This window comes from Prorops nasuta, unplaced genomic scaffold (assembly GCF_024137725.1).
Source record: "Prorops nasuta isolate Cenicafe-Biocafe unplaced genomic scaffold, Cenicafe_Pnas_1.2 PNAS00014, whole genome shotgun sequence".
In the NCBI taxonomy this organism is placed as follows: domain Eukaryota; kingdom Metazoa; phylum Arthropoda; class Insecta; order Hymenoptera; family Bethylidae; genus Prorops; species Prorops nasuta.
The window spans coordinates 2,214,090-2,228,744 of record NW_027116811.1 but is presented as its reverse complement, the minus strand read 5'-3'; the positions used below and the strand labels follow the sequence as shown (position 1 = coordinate 2,228,744).

The 14,655-nt window shown below is 34.1% G+C and overlaps 1 protein-coding gene across 4 annotated transcripts in view; it reads left to right on the top strand.

Annotated features, from left to right (window-relative positions):
• Positions 1-12,113, top strand: part of LOC136778543 (lachesin-like) — a 72,474-nt gene extending 60,361 nt beyond the window's left edge. The window contains exons 5-8 of one of the 4 annotated variants that reach the window (XM_066735494.1): positions 1,668-1,796; positions 2,351-2,488; positions 4,161-4,310; positions 10,180-12,113. In XM_066735494.1, the coding sequence (XP_066591591.1) occupies positions 1,668-1,796; positions 2,351-2,488; positions 4,161-4,310; positions 10,180-10,436 (674 nt within the window). In that variant the 3' untranslated portion in view covers positions 10,437-12,113. Of the gene's footprint in view, positions 1-1,667; positions 1,797-2,350; positions 2,489-4,139; positions 4,315-10,179 lie in introns of all 4 variants that reach the window. The other 3 variants (XM_066735493.1, XM_066735496.1, XM_066735495.1) reach the window with 3 other exon arrangements.
• The last annotated feature ends 2,542 nt before the right edge of the window (positions 12,114-14,655 follow it).

Here is a 14,655-nt window from a genome sequence, read left to right as displayed (position 1 = left end):
CCATTTAAACAAATATTTTTGTGAATACATGCAGTGAAATATTTTACTACGAATGAATGTTATTTGAATTAAATAGAATTGAATATGCTTTGCTCTTAAGCTTGACTCGGTTGCAATAATGTTTATTCAAAATAAATAGATTATTTCACGCTTTGAATTTACATAAATATTTATCTCTCAATTAAATAATTTCTTTCTCCATGTATACTGACTAAAGGTATACATTCAGATTTAGTATTATTAGCAGTATATGGTTGCACAAGTGATTTTGCAACAAAAATATAATTCATGATCTACACTCATATTAATTCCCTGACAAGCTATATGATAATATTAGAATTTCCAAGTGGAACAAAGCTACGTTTAAGCAATATTCAAATTACTAATGATAGCTATTCTGGTAACTTCCAGTTCTAATGGCATCATCAATTTCCATTCCAAAGGTTTCCCCGACATAAGTTTGAATGGTACTGGATGCAAATGCTAATCAAGTTTTGCTTTGATTTTAGCTTAAGCTCAAATGGTCTCCCTAATATTGATTCTTCTATTCGGCTATTAATAATATTATTATTAAAGAGCGATTTGCTAACTAACAAGAAAATACAGAATAGAGATGAAAAACCTGCTGCAGTCGTTATTACAGGCGTCCCAGAAATTACAAACATTATTTTAGTACCTAGCACGAAAACTATATAGCAGCTACTTTATTCAGTCTTTACCCAGACAATCTAATTAAATCTCGTAACCACATTAACCGTTTTACTGTACGAAATGAAAGTGCTTACTTTTTATTTCGTTCAACTTATGGTGATACGTAACGCTTTATACATGAGAGATTACGAAGGTCACGTGAAACTATTAAAATAAAATATTCTATGAAACATTTATTACATAAGCAGTTATAGTGCTTTACTGTTAATTGAAAACTTGTGCAATTTTTATATTATAAATGCAGTTTGCGGTTATTCATCGGTTCATACGATAATTTGTGAATATTCCTTTGCGGCATTAATATGTTAAAATGGAATAATCGCTGCAGAAAATTAGGCTGGTAAAATTGTTCAATTGCAACGGAAACTAGTATCGTTAATAGCCGTAACTGCTTTGTGCGAACGAATATGCGTAAAAGGGCTTCCTTCGTAATTCAAATAGCTTACTATTCGATAGAAATTCCAATCGTAATTGTATTATAGCTATGTGGAAGTATGCGGAATTTACATATAGAATAGCACCTAATTTAATGAGTCGAATCAAAAAATTTCAGCTTGTTAGAAAAATTTAAGCAGATGTCTAAAAATTCTGATCATTGTTCAAACAATCGGTTTATGTGATCAGCAATTCGTTATTCAATTCTTGTTTGTATCCTAAATAGCCATTAAATTAGCCTTCACACTTCGATTTATGCGTAGGTGCATTATACGTGGTTAAATCTGTAGATCAGGGATTGTATGTATGTAGAATTAATAACTGGGAGAGATTATAGGCTTAATTTCATAATGCTTGATTCGACTAAACATGAAATCTTTGATGTAAACCTACCAGAATCTAGAATTAAGGTTTCAAAATATATATCACTATATTTAACTGTATAAATATAATTCTATAAATATACATATCTATATTTATCAATAAAACTTTTCATGTTGAGAAATTGTTTGTTTATACAGTATTGAACACCACTGGGTCAGACCTGGACATCACGCGTGTAACGCGTAAGGATATGGGGCCTTACTTGTGCATCGCATCCAATGGAGTACCACCGACAGTCAGCAAACGAATTGTTCTCACTGTTCATTGTAGGTATAATTCGGAAACTTTCCGGAAGTAGCATTTTTCCACCAAGCTCTAAATTCACGCTCTTTCGAAGAAATGCAGTTTGTAACTAGCGCATGATTCTCCCGCGGTACGTAATGACACCACTACAGGGAAACGAGACTGTTATAAACCGACGATTCCCGAGGGCCATTGTCCCTCAGACCGGAAGAGAAGGGCTTGCCTTAAAATTACCCCCTGTCCGCCTCAGACGTTTCAACCACGTGATTCGAACCTCCCCCAAACTTACCTGACATTTAACATGCACTGATTACATTTTAAAAGGAATAATAGGTCTTCGACCCTCTGGGGAATAATTAACTCAATATTTCCAGCCTGGAAGAAAATTAATCTGATAAAAAACTTTCAATCAGCTGATGCCACTAGAAACGCGTAATTATTTCTTCTCTATTCGCGATCGATAAGATAAACAATCTGCTTTTCCGAATACATCTTATACTGACGTTTATTAAGTGGTATAAACCAAATATAAATCAAACTTTGAGAAACCTATTCTTGTAAAGTAAAACTTTTACAGTTCAGCCTATGGTCTCCGTGGAAAACCAATTAATTGGTGCTTTCGATGGGCAAACACTTATATTGGAGTGCCACAGCGAAGCTTTTCCCAGACCAATCACCTATTGGACGCGACCAACGAATGAAACAATTACAAACGGTAAGCTTCCATTTACAGTTTTTGAACTCCTCTCGTTTACCTTTACATTATGTAAAATATTATTTTATCACCCTTGTATTTTGCTCAATCATCGCATCAATTCGTAAGCTCCTTAATGTTTCACCATTTATAGATATAAGAAGCCTCTTAATAATCCTCCAATAAGAGATCACGATTAAGAATTCATTGAACTGACGTAGTATAACGACGTTTATAGGTTTACTAACAACGTGACGCGCATCTCCAAGTACGTCACCACTATATATATATATATATATATATATATATATATATATAGGCTGTCGATCCTTTACCAGGCTGAAAAGCTTATAAGGTTTTGAGGAACAAGATAGTTGAACACCCTCAAAGGTTTCAGAGTCATAAATTTCTCGAGAACATCGTTTTTTTTTCTATTATATATTATATGCTACAAGGTTAAGCAGATGATTGGAAGCAAAGCTATCAATTCGACTATTGCGATCGATATAACGAGAAAAGTTTTTACGCGAACATTTACAGAGTGGGTTTGCAGAGTAAGCAAAAAGTTCTGTTGGTCTTTTGCTACACAAACTGTGACTCTCTTGTGAAGTGCGGTTGAAAATCGCGACTCTCTTCTTATACAGGGTGAGGCACTTAAGCCGCCCCAGAATACGAATGCCGAAAGAGGTGTATCTCTTTAACTATAACAGATATTCAATTTTTCCATAGGACATTTTCGAAGCCTCTTGTTATTTGCTTTCAGAAAGGTTCTATGCAAAAATTGAATATCTTTTATAGGTGAAGAGATACGCGCCTTTCTGCATCCATATTCTGGGGCGGCTTAAGTGCCTCACCCTGTATATAGGAGTCAATCGCTGGTTCGTTGGCGAGCATAGAATCGTCATCGTTTAGAAAGGTCGTTGTACGATACGGGATACGCAGATAGCGTTATCGTGGTCCGCTCTAATTAAACAGAATACTAGCAGGGCTTCGCTCTAATTGCTTCTGAGTGGCTCGTGATGGCTGAGGCAGACCACGCGGGTTAAGGGCAACTGCATGGACATTAAACGAGTGCGTGAGGCCTTGAATTTTCATCGATAATGACATGTTTCATACGTGCCGGTCGTTCGCCCCTAACCTTTTGTTTTTCCATCTTGCTCCCCTGTCAATTATAAGCTCACCCGTATCCCCTCGGTTCTTTTTATGCTCGCGTGTATGTAAACTGCCATGCGATACAGCAAAAAGGGCAAAAATTTTGATTTTTACACCGAAGCCAAGGGCTAATGACATAAACTATGCATTTGGATGGAAAGATAACGAATATATTTGCTGTATAGGGATGTTATATGATTATTGATACGAGTCAAAAATGGGGAGCATTCGTAAAGTGTATTTGCAAAATTATTATAGTAGTATTGTACTTAAATGTAAGCTTTGTATTATTGCAGAAACATCGGAAACAAATATTAAGTTTGTTGCATGCTTTGTTGTTCTGTTATATTTACAGAAAATTCTTTCGTATTTTCATTTTGCTTTATTTGTACCATTTTTGAAAGGTACAACAAATTTTTTATGGATAAATAGTATACCTACCACTTTGGCAAAATTTTATTTCGAAAAGTTTTCAAATTTTCCAAAGAGCAAACATTAATTATAACGTGGTTAAATTTAGGTAATCTATTGCATTTTTCAGACAGCAACTATAGAGTAGAGACTTTTTCGGAAGGATATGGTATAACGATGAGATTAACTATTAAATCTGTACGACCTCAGGATATAGGATCGTTCAGATGTGTGGTGACTAACTCACTTGGAGAAACTGATGGCCGAATAAGATTATATAGTAAGTATGTGAAACTTAATAAAAAACTTAATCAATAATATTCTCCCCCTTCTAAAACTTTTTCCCAGTTATTAATTATATTAATCAATATAAATTTAATTCCTATTGTAGATGAAAATTTACTAAATTTTATCATAATGAAGTTTCTACCGTCTCACTGAACAAATATATCAATCGTCAAAATTTCACACGCCTAGGATGCAAACCTATGTTTATTTACCGGATATGCAAATATTTCCACATGTTTTATTTGTTCCGACTCGAGTGGAACGTGTAATAATTTGGTCAGACATGTTATTATTACGTTTGTTAATTTGCAACATAAACACGACAAAAACCAACTGAAACAGATGCTAGGAGCTTTCTATTTTTATATTATTGTAAAACAACATTACCCTAAATTACTCTTTTATAACTTGCCTTAAAATAACCACAATCGTTTAGCTTTGGTGAGAAAACAAGGTTTACTGTTTAGCTTCTTTAGAGCGGCATGAATTTCATTAAATCCTACGCAAACGTAAAACTTCTTACGCCCCGAGGAAGAAATTTGTTTAATAGCACGATTATAACCACTAAACTTAATTAAGTGAGATATAAGTATATGAAAGTAAATTACTTAGACCTCATAAGTAAACTCCAGCCAGTGCATGAAGCGAACGCCTATCGATCGGGTATTTAACCAGCCTAACTTATCGCTTATAACGCAGAAAAGGTTTAAGAGTAATAGCTTTGCACTCTTATTTGCTGGCGTTATAACTGAAAAACTACCAATTTGACAGGACGAATAAGAAATTACATTTTCAACTGTGCGAACGATTTTGGATCTTATAAATGAACGTGGCGCAAATTGCAAAAGAAATGACAGAATTTGGAAAACAATAAAACGGATTCGTTGCCTCGTTTTTTTTTATCGCTAGTTCCCTTCTGCTTCCTGGTTGACTCTTACTCTTGGGAAGGTAAAAAAGCTTACTCGGAGAAAATTTGCTCTGGGTTTGGTTAGGTTAAAAGGATGGCTGTTTCGATTCCCTCTGGTCCTATGATCGACTTTTGTGGCTCTAATGTTTATCGATCCAGGTTTTCATTTCCTATTCTCCAATATCAAAAGCAAAATAAGATTTATCATTTGGCGTAATCAAACTAAAAGCTAGCTATTATCAGCTTTTTGTTATATATATACTCCCTTGTATTTCACTCTAATTACTCGCTTCTTTTTGTTTGAAAAGTCATTAAGAGAGCAAAATGCTTTTCAAGCTCAAGAAACGTATATAGGTTTTTTCCTTTCAATGCTAAGAATTGCGTTATTTCAGCTAATCAGAATTATAATTTTAATTAGAAAAACATATAATTCTGCTATATAGGATCAACATATATAAGTATATCATTGACTTAATTAGCTTGGTTCTGTTTCCTTCACGCGGCTGTCTCTCCTATATATATAATATTAAGGGCTTCATACGCATAAATTCAGGCATCCTTGAGACTGGAGAGACCATCAAGGCGTAAACATTCTTGCCCTTTGGTGAGAGCGAGAAGCTGGTCTCGCAGGACTCATCGAGCACCTCGTTAGTTAATGATGTTACGTGCACCGTTTCTTCTCCTACAAATTCAATAAAAGCCACGTCTCATCTTTATCCAGCCCATTTACCAGGTTTTTTCTCACTTATTCTTTTTCTCACAATTCTCTTTCTTAACTAAGCTACCATTTCTATTTCCCAGAGTTTAAGAAAAAATCAGATTTCTTCCAGTATAACCTTTAACTAGTTACTTTTAAATAGGAAGTGTATACTCGAAAAGATAGTTAAGCACTGTTTAATTATAATCAGTGTTTAGGAGGGAAGTGATGGAAATTAATGGTATTTTTGCGTTTCTTATTAAGCAAGTATTTCGTTTGATATAGCTAGCTATAATTGCAAGAAGAAAGTAATTTGTTTGCATCCGAGCAGCGTTAATTGATCGCTCCCTCTCGAGAGATTAGCTTGGAAAAAAGCAGAGAATGGGGAAATTAGCTTTGGATGAAATTAGAGAAGGTATATATAGGAAATCTTAAATGAGTCCTGTTTTCATTTTCTATTTTAAAATCTACCATATGAATTGGGAAAGAACAAATAATCCCTAAATTGCATTCTTGTTTTATCTGATTGATGAAGTATATATTGGCAAAATTAAAATTCAATAAAGTGCCATAAAAGCTTTTAGCTTACGCGGACTAAAATAGTATAAAAATTTACCTAATACGAGGTGATTGATATATAATATTCCAAAAATACTCTAAATAACATTGAACAAATGAACTTGATTCAATGGTAGCTCGATTATTTATCAACTTTTTGCATTCTAATAGCTTCAGAAATATGAATTGAATCGAGCTTTACAAATTGCCTATAAATCAAAATAATATGTACGGTGAGTAATACCAAAATTAAAATTTGTTTGAAAAGACAGATACGAAGATAGATGAAAGTGAATTAAAATTATCGTCCACTGTGATGAACCTGCACTTAAAAGAAGAAACAATACTTTGAGTGAGCCAAGCGAGAGAAAGTAAGCAGACAATTCCAACGAGTGCAGGAAGCTTTGGAAGAAGTAGCGGTAAATAGGAAAGTAGCATTAATAACGGCAAGTCACTCTGATGTCTTGCACGATGTTAAATTAAATCGTCGCTCTCATCAAAGGGTCGAAAAAACAGCATTGCCATTACTTTAACGCGCGAAGCAATGAAATTAACGAAGCAGCACCGTGGCAGTAAGAAATCGTCGCGTCATGTCGTGTCACGTCACGTCGCGTCACGTATGATTACAGCACGCAAGTTTGCCGTGTTATTAAGTTTTAGCACGTTAGCACGTTTAGCCAAGTGCGAAACTGCTTGTAGTCGATATGAAAACGTACGTCTAGATAGCTGGAGAGAAGAATCCATTGATAAGGCTACGTTCTTAGCATGATTTATCGTTGATCGAGCTCTACAATTAAAAAAAAAATTATAAAAAAGAGAATAAAAACTAGTAATACACAGCGTGAGTCGTGGAAAGACGAAAAGCCTCGGGCAGATCAAAGCAAAGCTCCATAGAAATTCGAATTCAACAGCAACGCGCAGCGGCCAACGTAAAATCCACATGCGGAGGCACTTAATTATCGATAATTGCAAATACTCCGAGGGTACCTGCGAAATTCATCCAGCGAATTTCCATTCTTGCGAATCACTCCTCGAGTAATTGGCCCTGCAGTCTAATTGAACTCGTAAATTCAAATATGCACTGCCACCCTCAGACCCTTCATTCTCGCTCCATTTTCTTTCCCACTTTTTTCCATCCCTTCGTCCAACCCCTATTTGTATTTTGCGCGAAAACGATCGATTCGCCAAGCGAACTGAATAATATTTAATAATAATTACCGCCTGTATATTGAAGTCGATGCACGACGAGCCGGAATTTCTCGCTACTCGTTCTTTTTTCTTCTCTGAATTATTTTTGTTTTTTGTTTTGTTATTATCTTTCCAGGCGAATAATTGGCCAGTGAGGAAAGAGAGAGAGGGGTGAGATAAAGAGGAATAATAATTGACGCGAGATGAGATCATGAGAGGGGGAGATGGTAACTTTGGTACGAAATTTGCTTTAAGTTGAATTTAAAATGCAGAAAACTTTGCGTTTGGCTCTCAGCATCGGCCATCTTGAGTCTGTGCAACAGTATGCACATGCAACATGCAAGTCTATGCGTGATGGCCTATATTCAAATTACATTAAATCGTTAGATAAGACAAGCGCGCGCGCACTCCAGTCACTTGAACACAAAGAGCGCTGTGCTTTATGCAAAATATCAACCCCTTACCTTAATTCTCGTCTCCCTATGGGAATTGACCCAAGAAACCGCAATAAACTTCTTATCCATCGAGGCATCTACTTTTGCATGATTTGTTTAATGCAATTTTTTCTTGTCATCTATCACGATGGAGAAGCATCTAGTTTCGATCAATCAGAAACCTCATTCTCCTTTTTAATTGTACCAATTACTCAAATTATTCCCTCGATGCACGACACTTTGTCCAAATTATCTCAAAGCTGTGCAATAGATTAATATATGCTTCTCAGATGTCATTATGACATATATATTTTCGTAATCTAGGCATCTTAATAGTCGAGATTTAGGGTTGGGCGAAATAGGTCGTAAGCCCCTTCGATAAACCTCATCCATGTATAATTTTAGTACGGGTGCTATATTTTGTGGTAGAATGTATGAATTGTACTATATTCACACTATATGTATCCACGACGAAAGCAAATGCATATTAGTTTGATCAATCTCGTTCGCGATTACTTGGGAAATATATTTAAATGATTGCAAACACGACCGAAATTGTGAAAAAATTTAATCGTGATACAGACTTTGAATATTCAGTTTATTATATTTATAATATCTTTATTTTATATATGCTTATTGCTTTACAATATTTGTTATTTATTTGCAACGCTCGGGAGAGTTCACCTTTAATTCATACCGCGAGCTCTCTGTTCTGGTAATTGAAATTAGTAAACGCACCATGCGAAAATCATCAGATATATACTCTTTAATAAATACATTATTAATTTAAATATATATAGAATAAATAAGTTATAAATATTTTGCTAAAATCTAATAAAAATCAACAGCTATCCTGTCTAGTTGTAGCGCAAATACTTTTATCTTTGCATTGAAGCTTCAAAGCAAGCAATTCAACGGCAAATCAGCATGAAATTGAATTCATCTGGAAACTAAATGAGTAAAATTTACTATTCAATATATATACATATAAACAGAAAAAACAGAAATATACTGCGTATGTCACAAAAGTGCAAAATGAAAATTGTCAGGAGAGATGAATATTTCAATAAAAAATCGTAGTTGAAATTAATTCGGAAAATTGTACAGCTAAGAATTTCAAATCAATTACATAGTAAATTTTAATATGAAATTTGTGTGTGTGTGTGTGTTCGTGTATCATGTTCTTACGACAGATCCATTTGGAAAAAGTTAATTTTGATTTTGGCACGTATACTGGAAAATAGAGATATAGAGTTACACCGCCAAATAAACTTGATAGTGACAAGGGACCTCGATATTTTGTTGAATTTGATAGAAAGCCAAAATCCTAACGCGCCTGCGCGAGCATTATAACACACATACCAAACGTCAAAGCGAGAAGTATCGTACGGAAAGTCCAGTCGTTTTGTCGATTATTTTTTCGGTTATTACGCGCGAGCAACCTTTACCAATATCTCGATACGCCATTTTCGCTCAATTCGTTCCAACACAATCTGACGGAAAGCTGCTTTCATAATTCGAGAGTCCTGGGTGAATGAACATTGCTCAGATTTCAGTCGGTTTGACCAGAAATTTCTCTTTTCATATTTCTGTTCGAAAGAAAAGCCGTTGTTCGTTATACAATATAACTTGCACCTTTCAAATCGAATACGATCGTATACAGATCGTTTACCTATTTTTCACTCTTCCTGCTCCTTGAATGTTTTTACCAATATTTTCAAATATCATTTCACGTTGCTGGAAAAATATTTGTGATCGCGTAAATTTTATTGATTTATCTCGAGGAGAAACTTAATAATCGTACAAAAATTATATACATCATATAATAATTACACGATTTTACCAGTATCTCTCTAAATGGTTCGTTATTATAATAAGCATACAGCTATATACTTATCACGAAGCATCGTATTTCAAAACATATGAAGGGAAATAATGCTTTTACAATATACCATGATCAAAATATCTTAAATATTATAATTATATGACTACTATTTTATTATAAAACAAACGATGCAGAAAAATTATTAATCATCATTGCAATTCAATAACGATTGTTACATTTGAAATCTGTCAGGGATCGACAGGCCGGAAACGACGCGCAAACCGAACACGAGGAGCCGTGACTCGAAGAAGACGTGGAGTATCGATCACAGTCAGGACAGGAAAGCCGCCGGAATGAGGGATGAGTCGATGCTGAAGGAGAGCGAAACCGGCGAGGAGCAGATCGATTTTCAATCGGCAACTGCATCTTCCGCCTTGCACCGACATCTCTTCGTCAATCTTGGGATGGCCGCCGTCACCGCAATTTTCGTTGGCAGCCTGTCTTCATAGACCCCATTTATATGCATATTCCACCACCACTTCCCTCTAACTGAACAAATAAAACGTACGGGAAGTGGGAAATTGCGTTTGTCGTTCACACCTGCGAGAACGACCTGAAACTGAAAGTATTGCTCGAATCGACCCATGCCACTTATCTCTCGCTAACATTGAATTTTTTCAAGGAGCCATTGCGATTGAATGGTATAACTTGTTATTTCCATTGTTTAAAAGTTAAGAGTTTTAATTGCAGCGCGAACATGGAAAGGACATTTTTATAGCAAATATAGATTTATTTTTATAAACTGACTTGAAACAGAGTTATAACTGTTAAATCAGTCAGTGGTTATCATTTACCATATTGCTAGTTGTAAATAAACGGTTACGTGTGGTATTTCATTCGTTTTTCATACTTATTTTCATGCGTGTCTTTCTGGAAGAGCGGGCTTATCACTAAAGGAGCCTAATCATTATTGGAGTCTTCCAAAATGAAATATAATTGATTTACAGAAAAATAATTTGATTTAAATTTTGCTAGCTTGCTACAAGATTATATTGTATTTGACTGGTTTGATATTTTTTACTGAGACGCACTTTGTTTACAACAAGAATGTGACAATATTGCTATTTCAATAAATGTATAGTGCTTTAAAGAGTAAACAAATGTAATTAACAGGATATAATATTTCCCTAAATATTATTCGAATATTATTACATTTGCCATAACAGATAAAAAAACATCTGCTGATTTAAAAATTGTTTACGTACCTTATAAATGTCTGTGTAAATAAATTGCAGTTGTCAGAATGGAAATTCTGCTTTCATAATTTTTCTTTTATGCATAAACTGACTTCGCGTTAGTAATATAAGTTATTCATGTAAAGTGGAGCGATGTATGAATTTGTAAATATAAAACAAATTGCAGTTAATTTGTATGTTAGAAACGCGCTTAAAAGTATTTTAAAACGAATACATTGTCAATTAATTTACAATTTAATTTATTTATCTAAATGCAGTTGACGAAATAAGTATACAGTTAGATACTGTTTCAACATCTTTACTACTTATCTATGTCTAAATTCAAACTTATTTAACATATAGTATTTATAATTACAACGAAATGTCCATCGATCGTATTTGTCAGTGCCACACCAATACATAAATATGGCAATTATTTTTTCATGAACTATCGTAAAGTAGGTTTTTTTAAACGAAATGTTGAAAAGTCTAGAATTATACCGCAGATCGAAAGAGACACTTAATTAATGCTAATGTTTTTTTGTGAAAAGATGGATGTTACGTATGTATTTACCACAAAGTTATTTACTTGTAAAAAAAGTTTGCATTTCATTTCTGCGTGTAAATTAAGAGACTAGTAAATTAAAAGATGTGAGCCCAGCTTGCGTACCTTTGTGATAACGGCACAAACATGCATTGTAAATACACATGTACGAGTATTCCTTATAGTTGTAATACATCGATCAGCGCTTTTAAAGTGTAACACTTTTATTGTTGTTGGGCAATAATAGTGTGTGTATAATATTGTAGCATAAGCCTCAGGGACGTGTAAATACGGTAATGTGTAAGAAAACAATGTATTAGGTTTTGCATTTGTGATTACAATGTCTCCTACACCCTTTGTAAATATACATTGTACTTTATCCTGTACTTGGGCAATAAATGTTAGACAATCGGAACGCTGTCTCCTTTTTTAATTCCAATTCTCTCTTTCCTACTTTATTAATGAACATGCGAAAATTACCCAATTTATTCACGACAAAAAATTGCATTAAAATAATAAATATATTTTATACCTTAGATAGATAAAAATGTAAATTCATCAGCAATTGAGTTGTGTGTGGCTCCTATTAAAAATTTAAATTCGTATATATATTACCATATTACAACTTTTCACTAAAATTTTCTCAATACTACTCGCATATAAATTTAAATTAAAGTTTAAAAAAGTGCGAACTTTTTATTTTAATTCGATAACAGCTCAAAGGATAAAATACCGATATAGTAAAAATACAGGAAGTCTATTGAATAAAATTGGTCTCTGCAGTCGGCTACCAAAACTCAACAGGTAATTATATAGTAGCTCCACTCAAGATTGAGTGAAATTTGCACAAACTTACTTCCGAAGGAATTTTTGAGCAGCCAATGAACGCAGATTTTTCGGTCACAAATTTATCTTTCTATATATTCAATACAAATGAAAAAGCTCGATATGTCTAAAATCCTAAAATATTTCTACAAAAATTATTTATTAATATTACTCTAGTTTCAATTCTTTTAATAATTTGGTGCATTAAAATATTGATTTGAGTACTCGAGTATTATATTCTTTTTTTAATCATAGTAGAATCCTGTTAGCTCTTGCACAAGTCTATTCAAATGTATTTACATTGAAATAGTCAATGAATCGCCGGTCTGGCAGAATCTCTGTTTTACCAGCTATGAGACTTATCAGTACATTGCGTAAAAGTGTACCTTTGCAGATATTGCAGAACCTACAATTCTTTGATGCTTGGGAAATTTGCTAAGCTACAATCGGTATAGTTTGTTGAATTGAAAAACCTTATCTGTCGGTAAGTGTACTATATTGTTATCTGAAGAATTTAACTATTAGAGGGCGACACAAAAAGTTTTAAGCTGGTTTAAAAAATATATTTGTAAATAAAAGTTTATTCTCTCACTTTAAAAGTAAACAGATATAATATTCAATTACGGTAAATTTATAGTAATTATACAAGCGAGAATAGCTATTAAACATTTTCTGAGTTAAAAAAGATCCACTGGTTTATGGTATAGTAGAAGAAATTTCTTCACACACTTTAATTTATTATTCGCCACAATATGATATCAATCACGGAGACAAATTATTTCAAAGATCCTTGCATTAACTTGTGCATACTTATAGTGGATACAGCAGCAATGTTTCTATCAAGCCTTTGTAAGCAGCGGAGTGCTGGATATTTATCGTATGTAAATTAGCCTCAGTTTTATGAGTTAATCAGGAAATGTAAAAATGATTGTTATTGCGAGCTTGCAGCATGCACTGTAATATACGAATTTATTTGCAAAATAAAACCTGTCTAGTTCAGATAAAAGCTGATATCGTAATTTATGCACTAGTAATTAATTGTTTTAGAAAAGCAATCGCTCTCATATTTGTTTTTAAGTTTAAACGAGATTGAGGCAAATCATAATTAAACTAAAGCTACTGGAGCGTAAAACTTTAATTGATTGAATAAACTCGTTTTGAGAGTATGGTGGTTGGAGGTATGGGGTGGCCATAGTGGTAAGACGGCAAAGATGTTTTTTACGCAGGAATATAAATTCAGCTTTTCTGGAATATTTTATTCTATGTTTGAATCGGGTGGAATTTCTAGGATCGACGGTAACGAAGACCCGGCGGTACAATAATGATATTCGGAAAAGAATTATTATGGAACTTGGCAGCGCACTTTCGAGTAACGAGGGGAAAAAAGGGCTTTTCTCCATAAGCCAGCTCGTATATCATCGACACGAATCCCTTCGGACGGTTATGGAACGGGAGAGTCGGCGATAACAAAGACAGCTTCGTGAAATGATATCAAGTGGTTTGTAAACAAGCGGGCCTTCAGGCTGTAATTTTCATTGGCATCAAACAGATAATTAGACAAACTTTCACGATCTAATAACAGATAAATGTTTCCTGCGAAAAAAATATTTATATTCGACAAATATTTAATCAGTTTTGTATAATACGGTACATACGAGGACCTATTTTTATAGGGCTTAAAGACTGGAACATATGAAATTAATCTATCTTCTGCAAGAATGATGAATCGAAGTAGTTATTCGCTCCTCTTTTGTTTATAAGCTCAGCAGCTTTTAGCGTGTGCCTCTGTAATTTGCTGTTTATGCAACGCGGATTAGGACTGGGAGGAGTGGAGATTAAAAAACAGAGTTTTATGTTTGTGCGTGTGTTAATATTTACTTTGTACCTTTTAATGTTGGCTGAAGAAAATTAGTTGGCTTTTTGATTCACACGTTTGGTTATAGTTTTATTTCGAAACTGCTTCTCAAATGCATTTGGCACTTAGGTATAATAGTTTAATAATTAAGTGGTATCGTCCCAGTATTGGCATGACATCTACATAATTAGTTTCACCTCAAAGTACCTAGGCAAAGCTTCCCTTAGACGTTTGTTGTCAGTATTATATTACGCATGTGTAGATTTTCG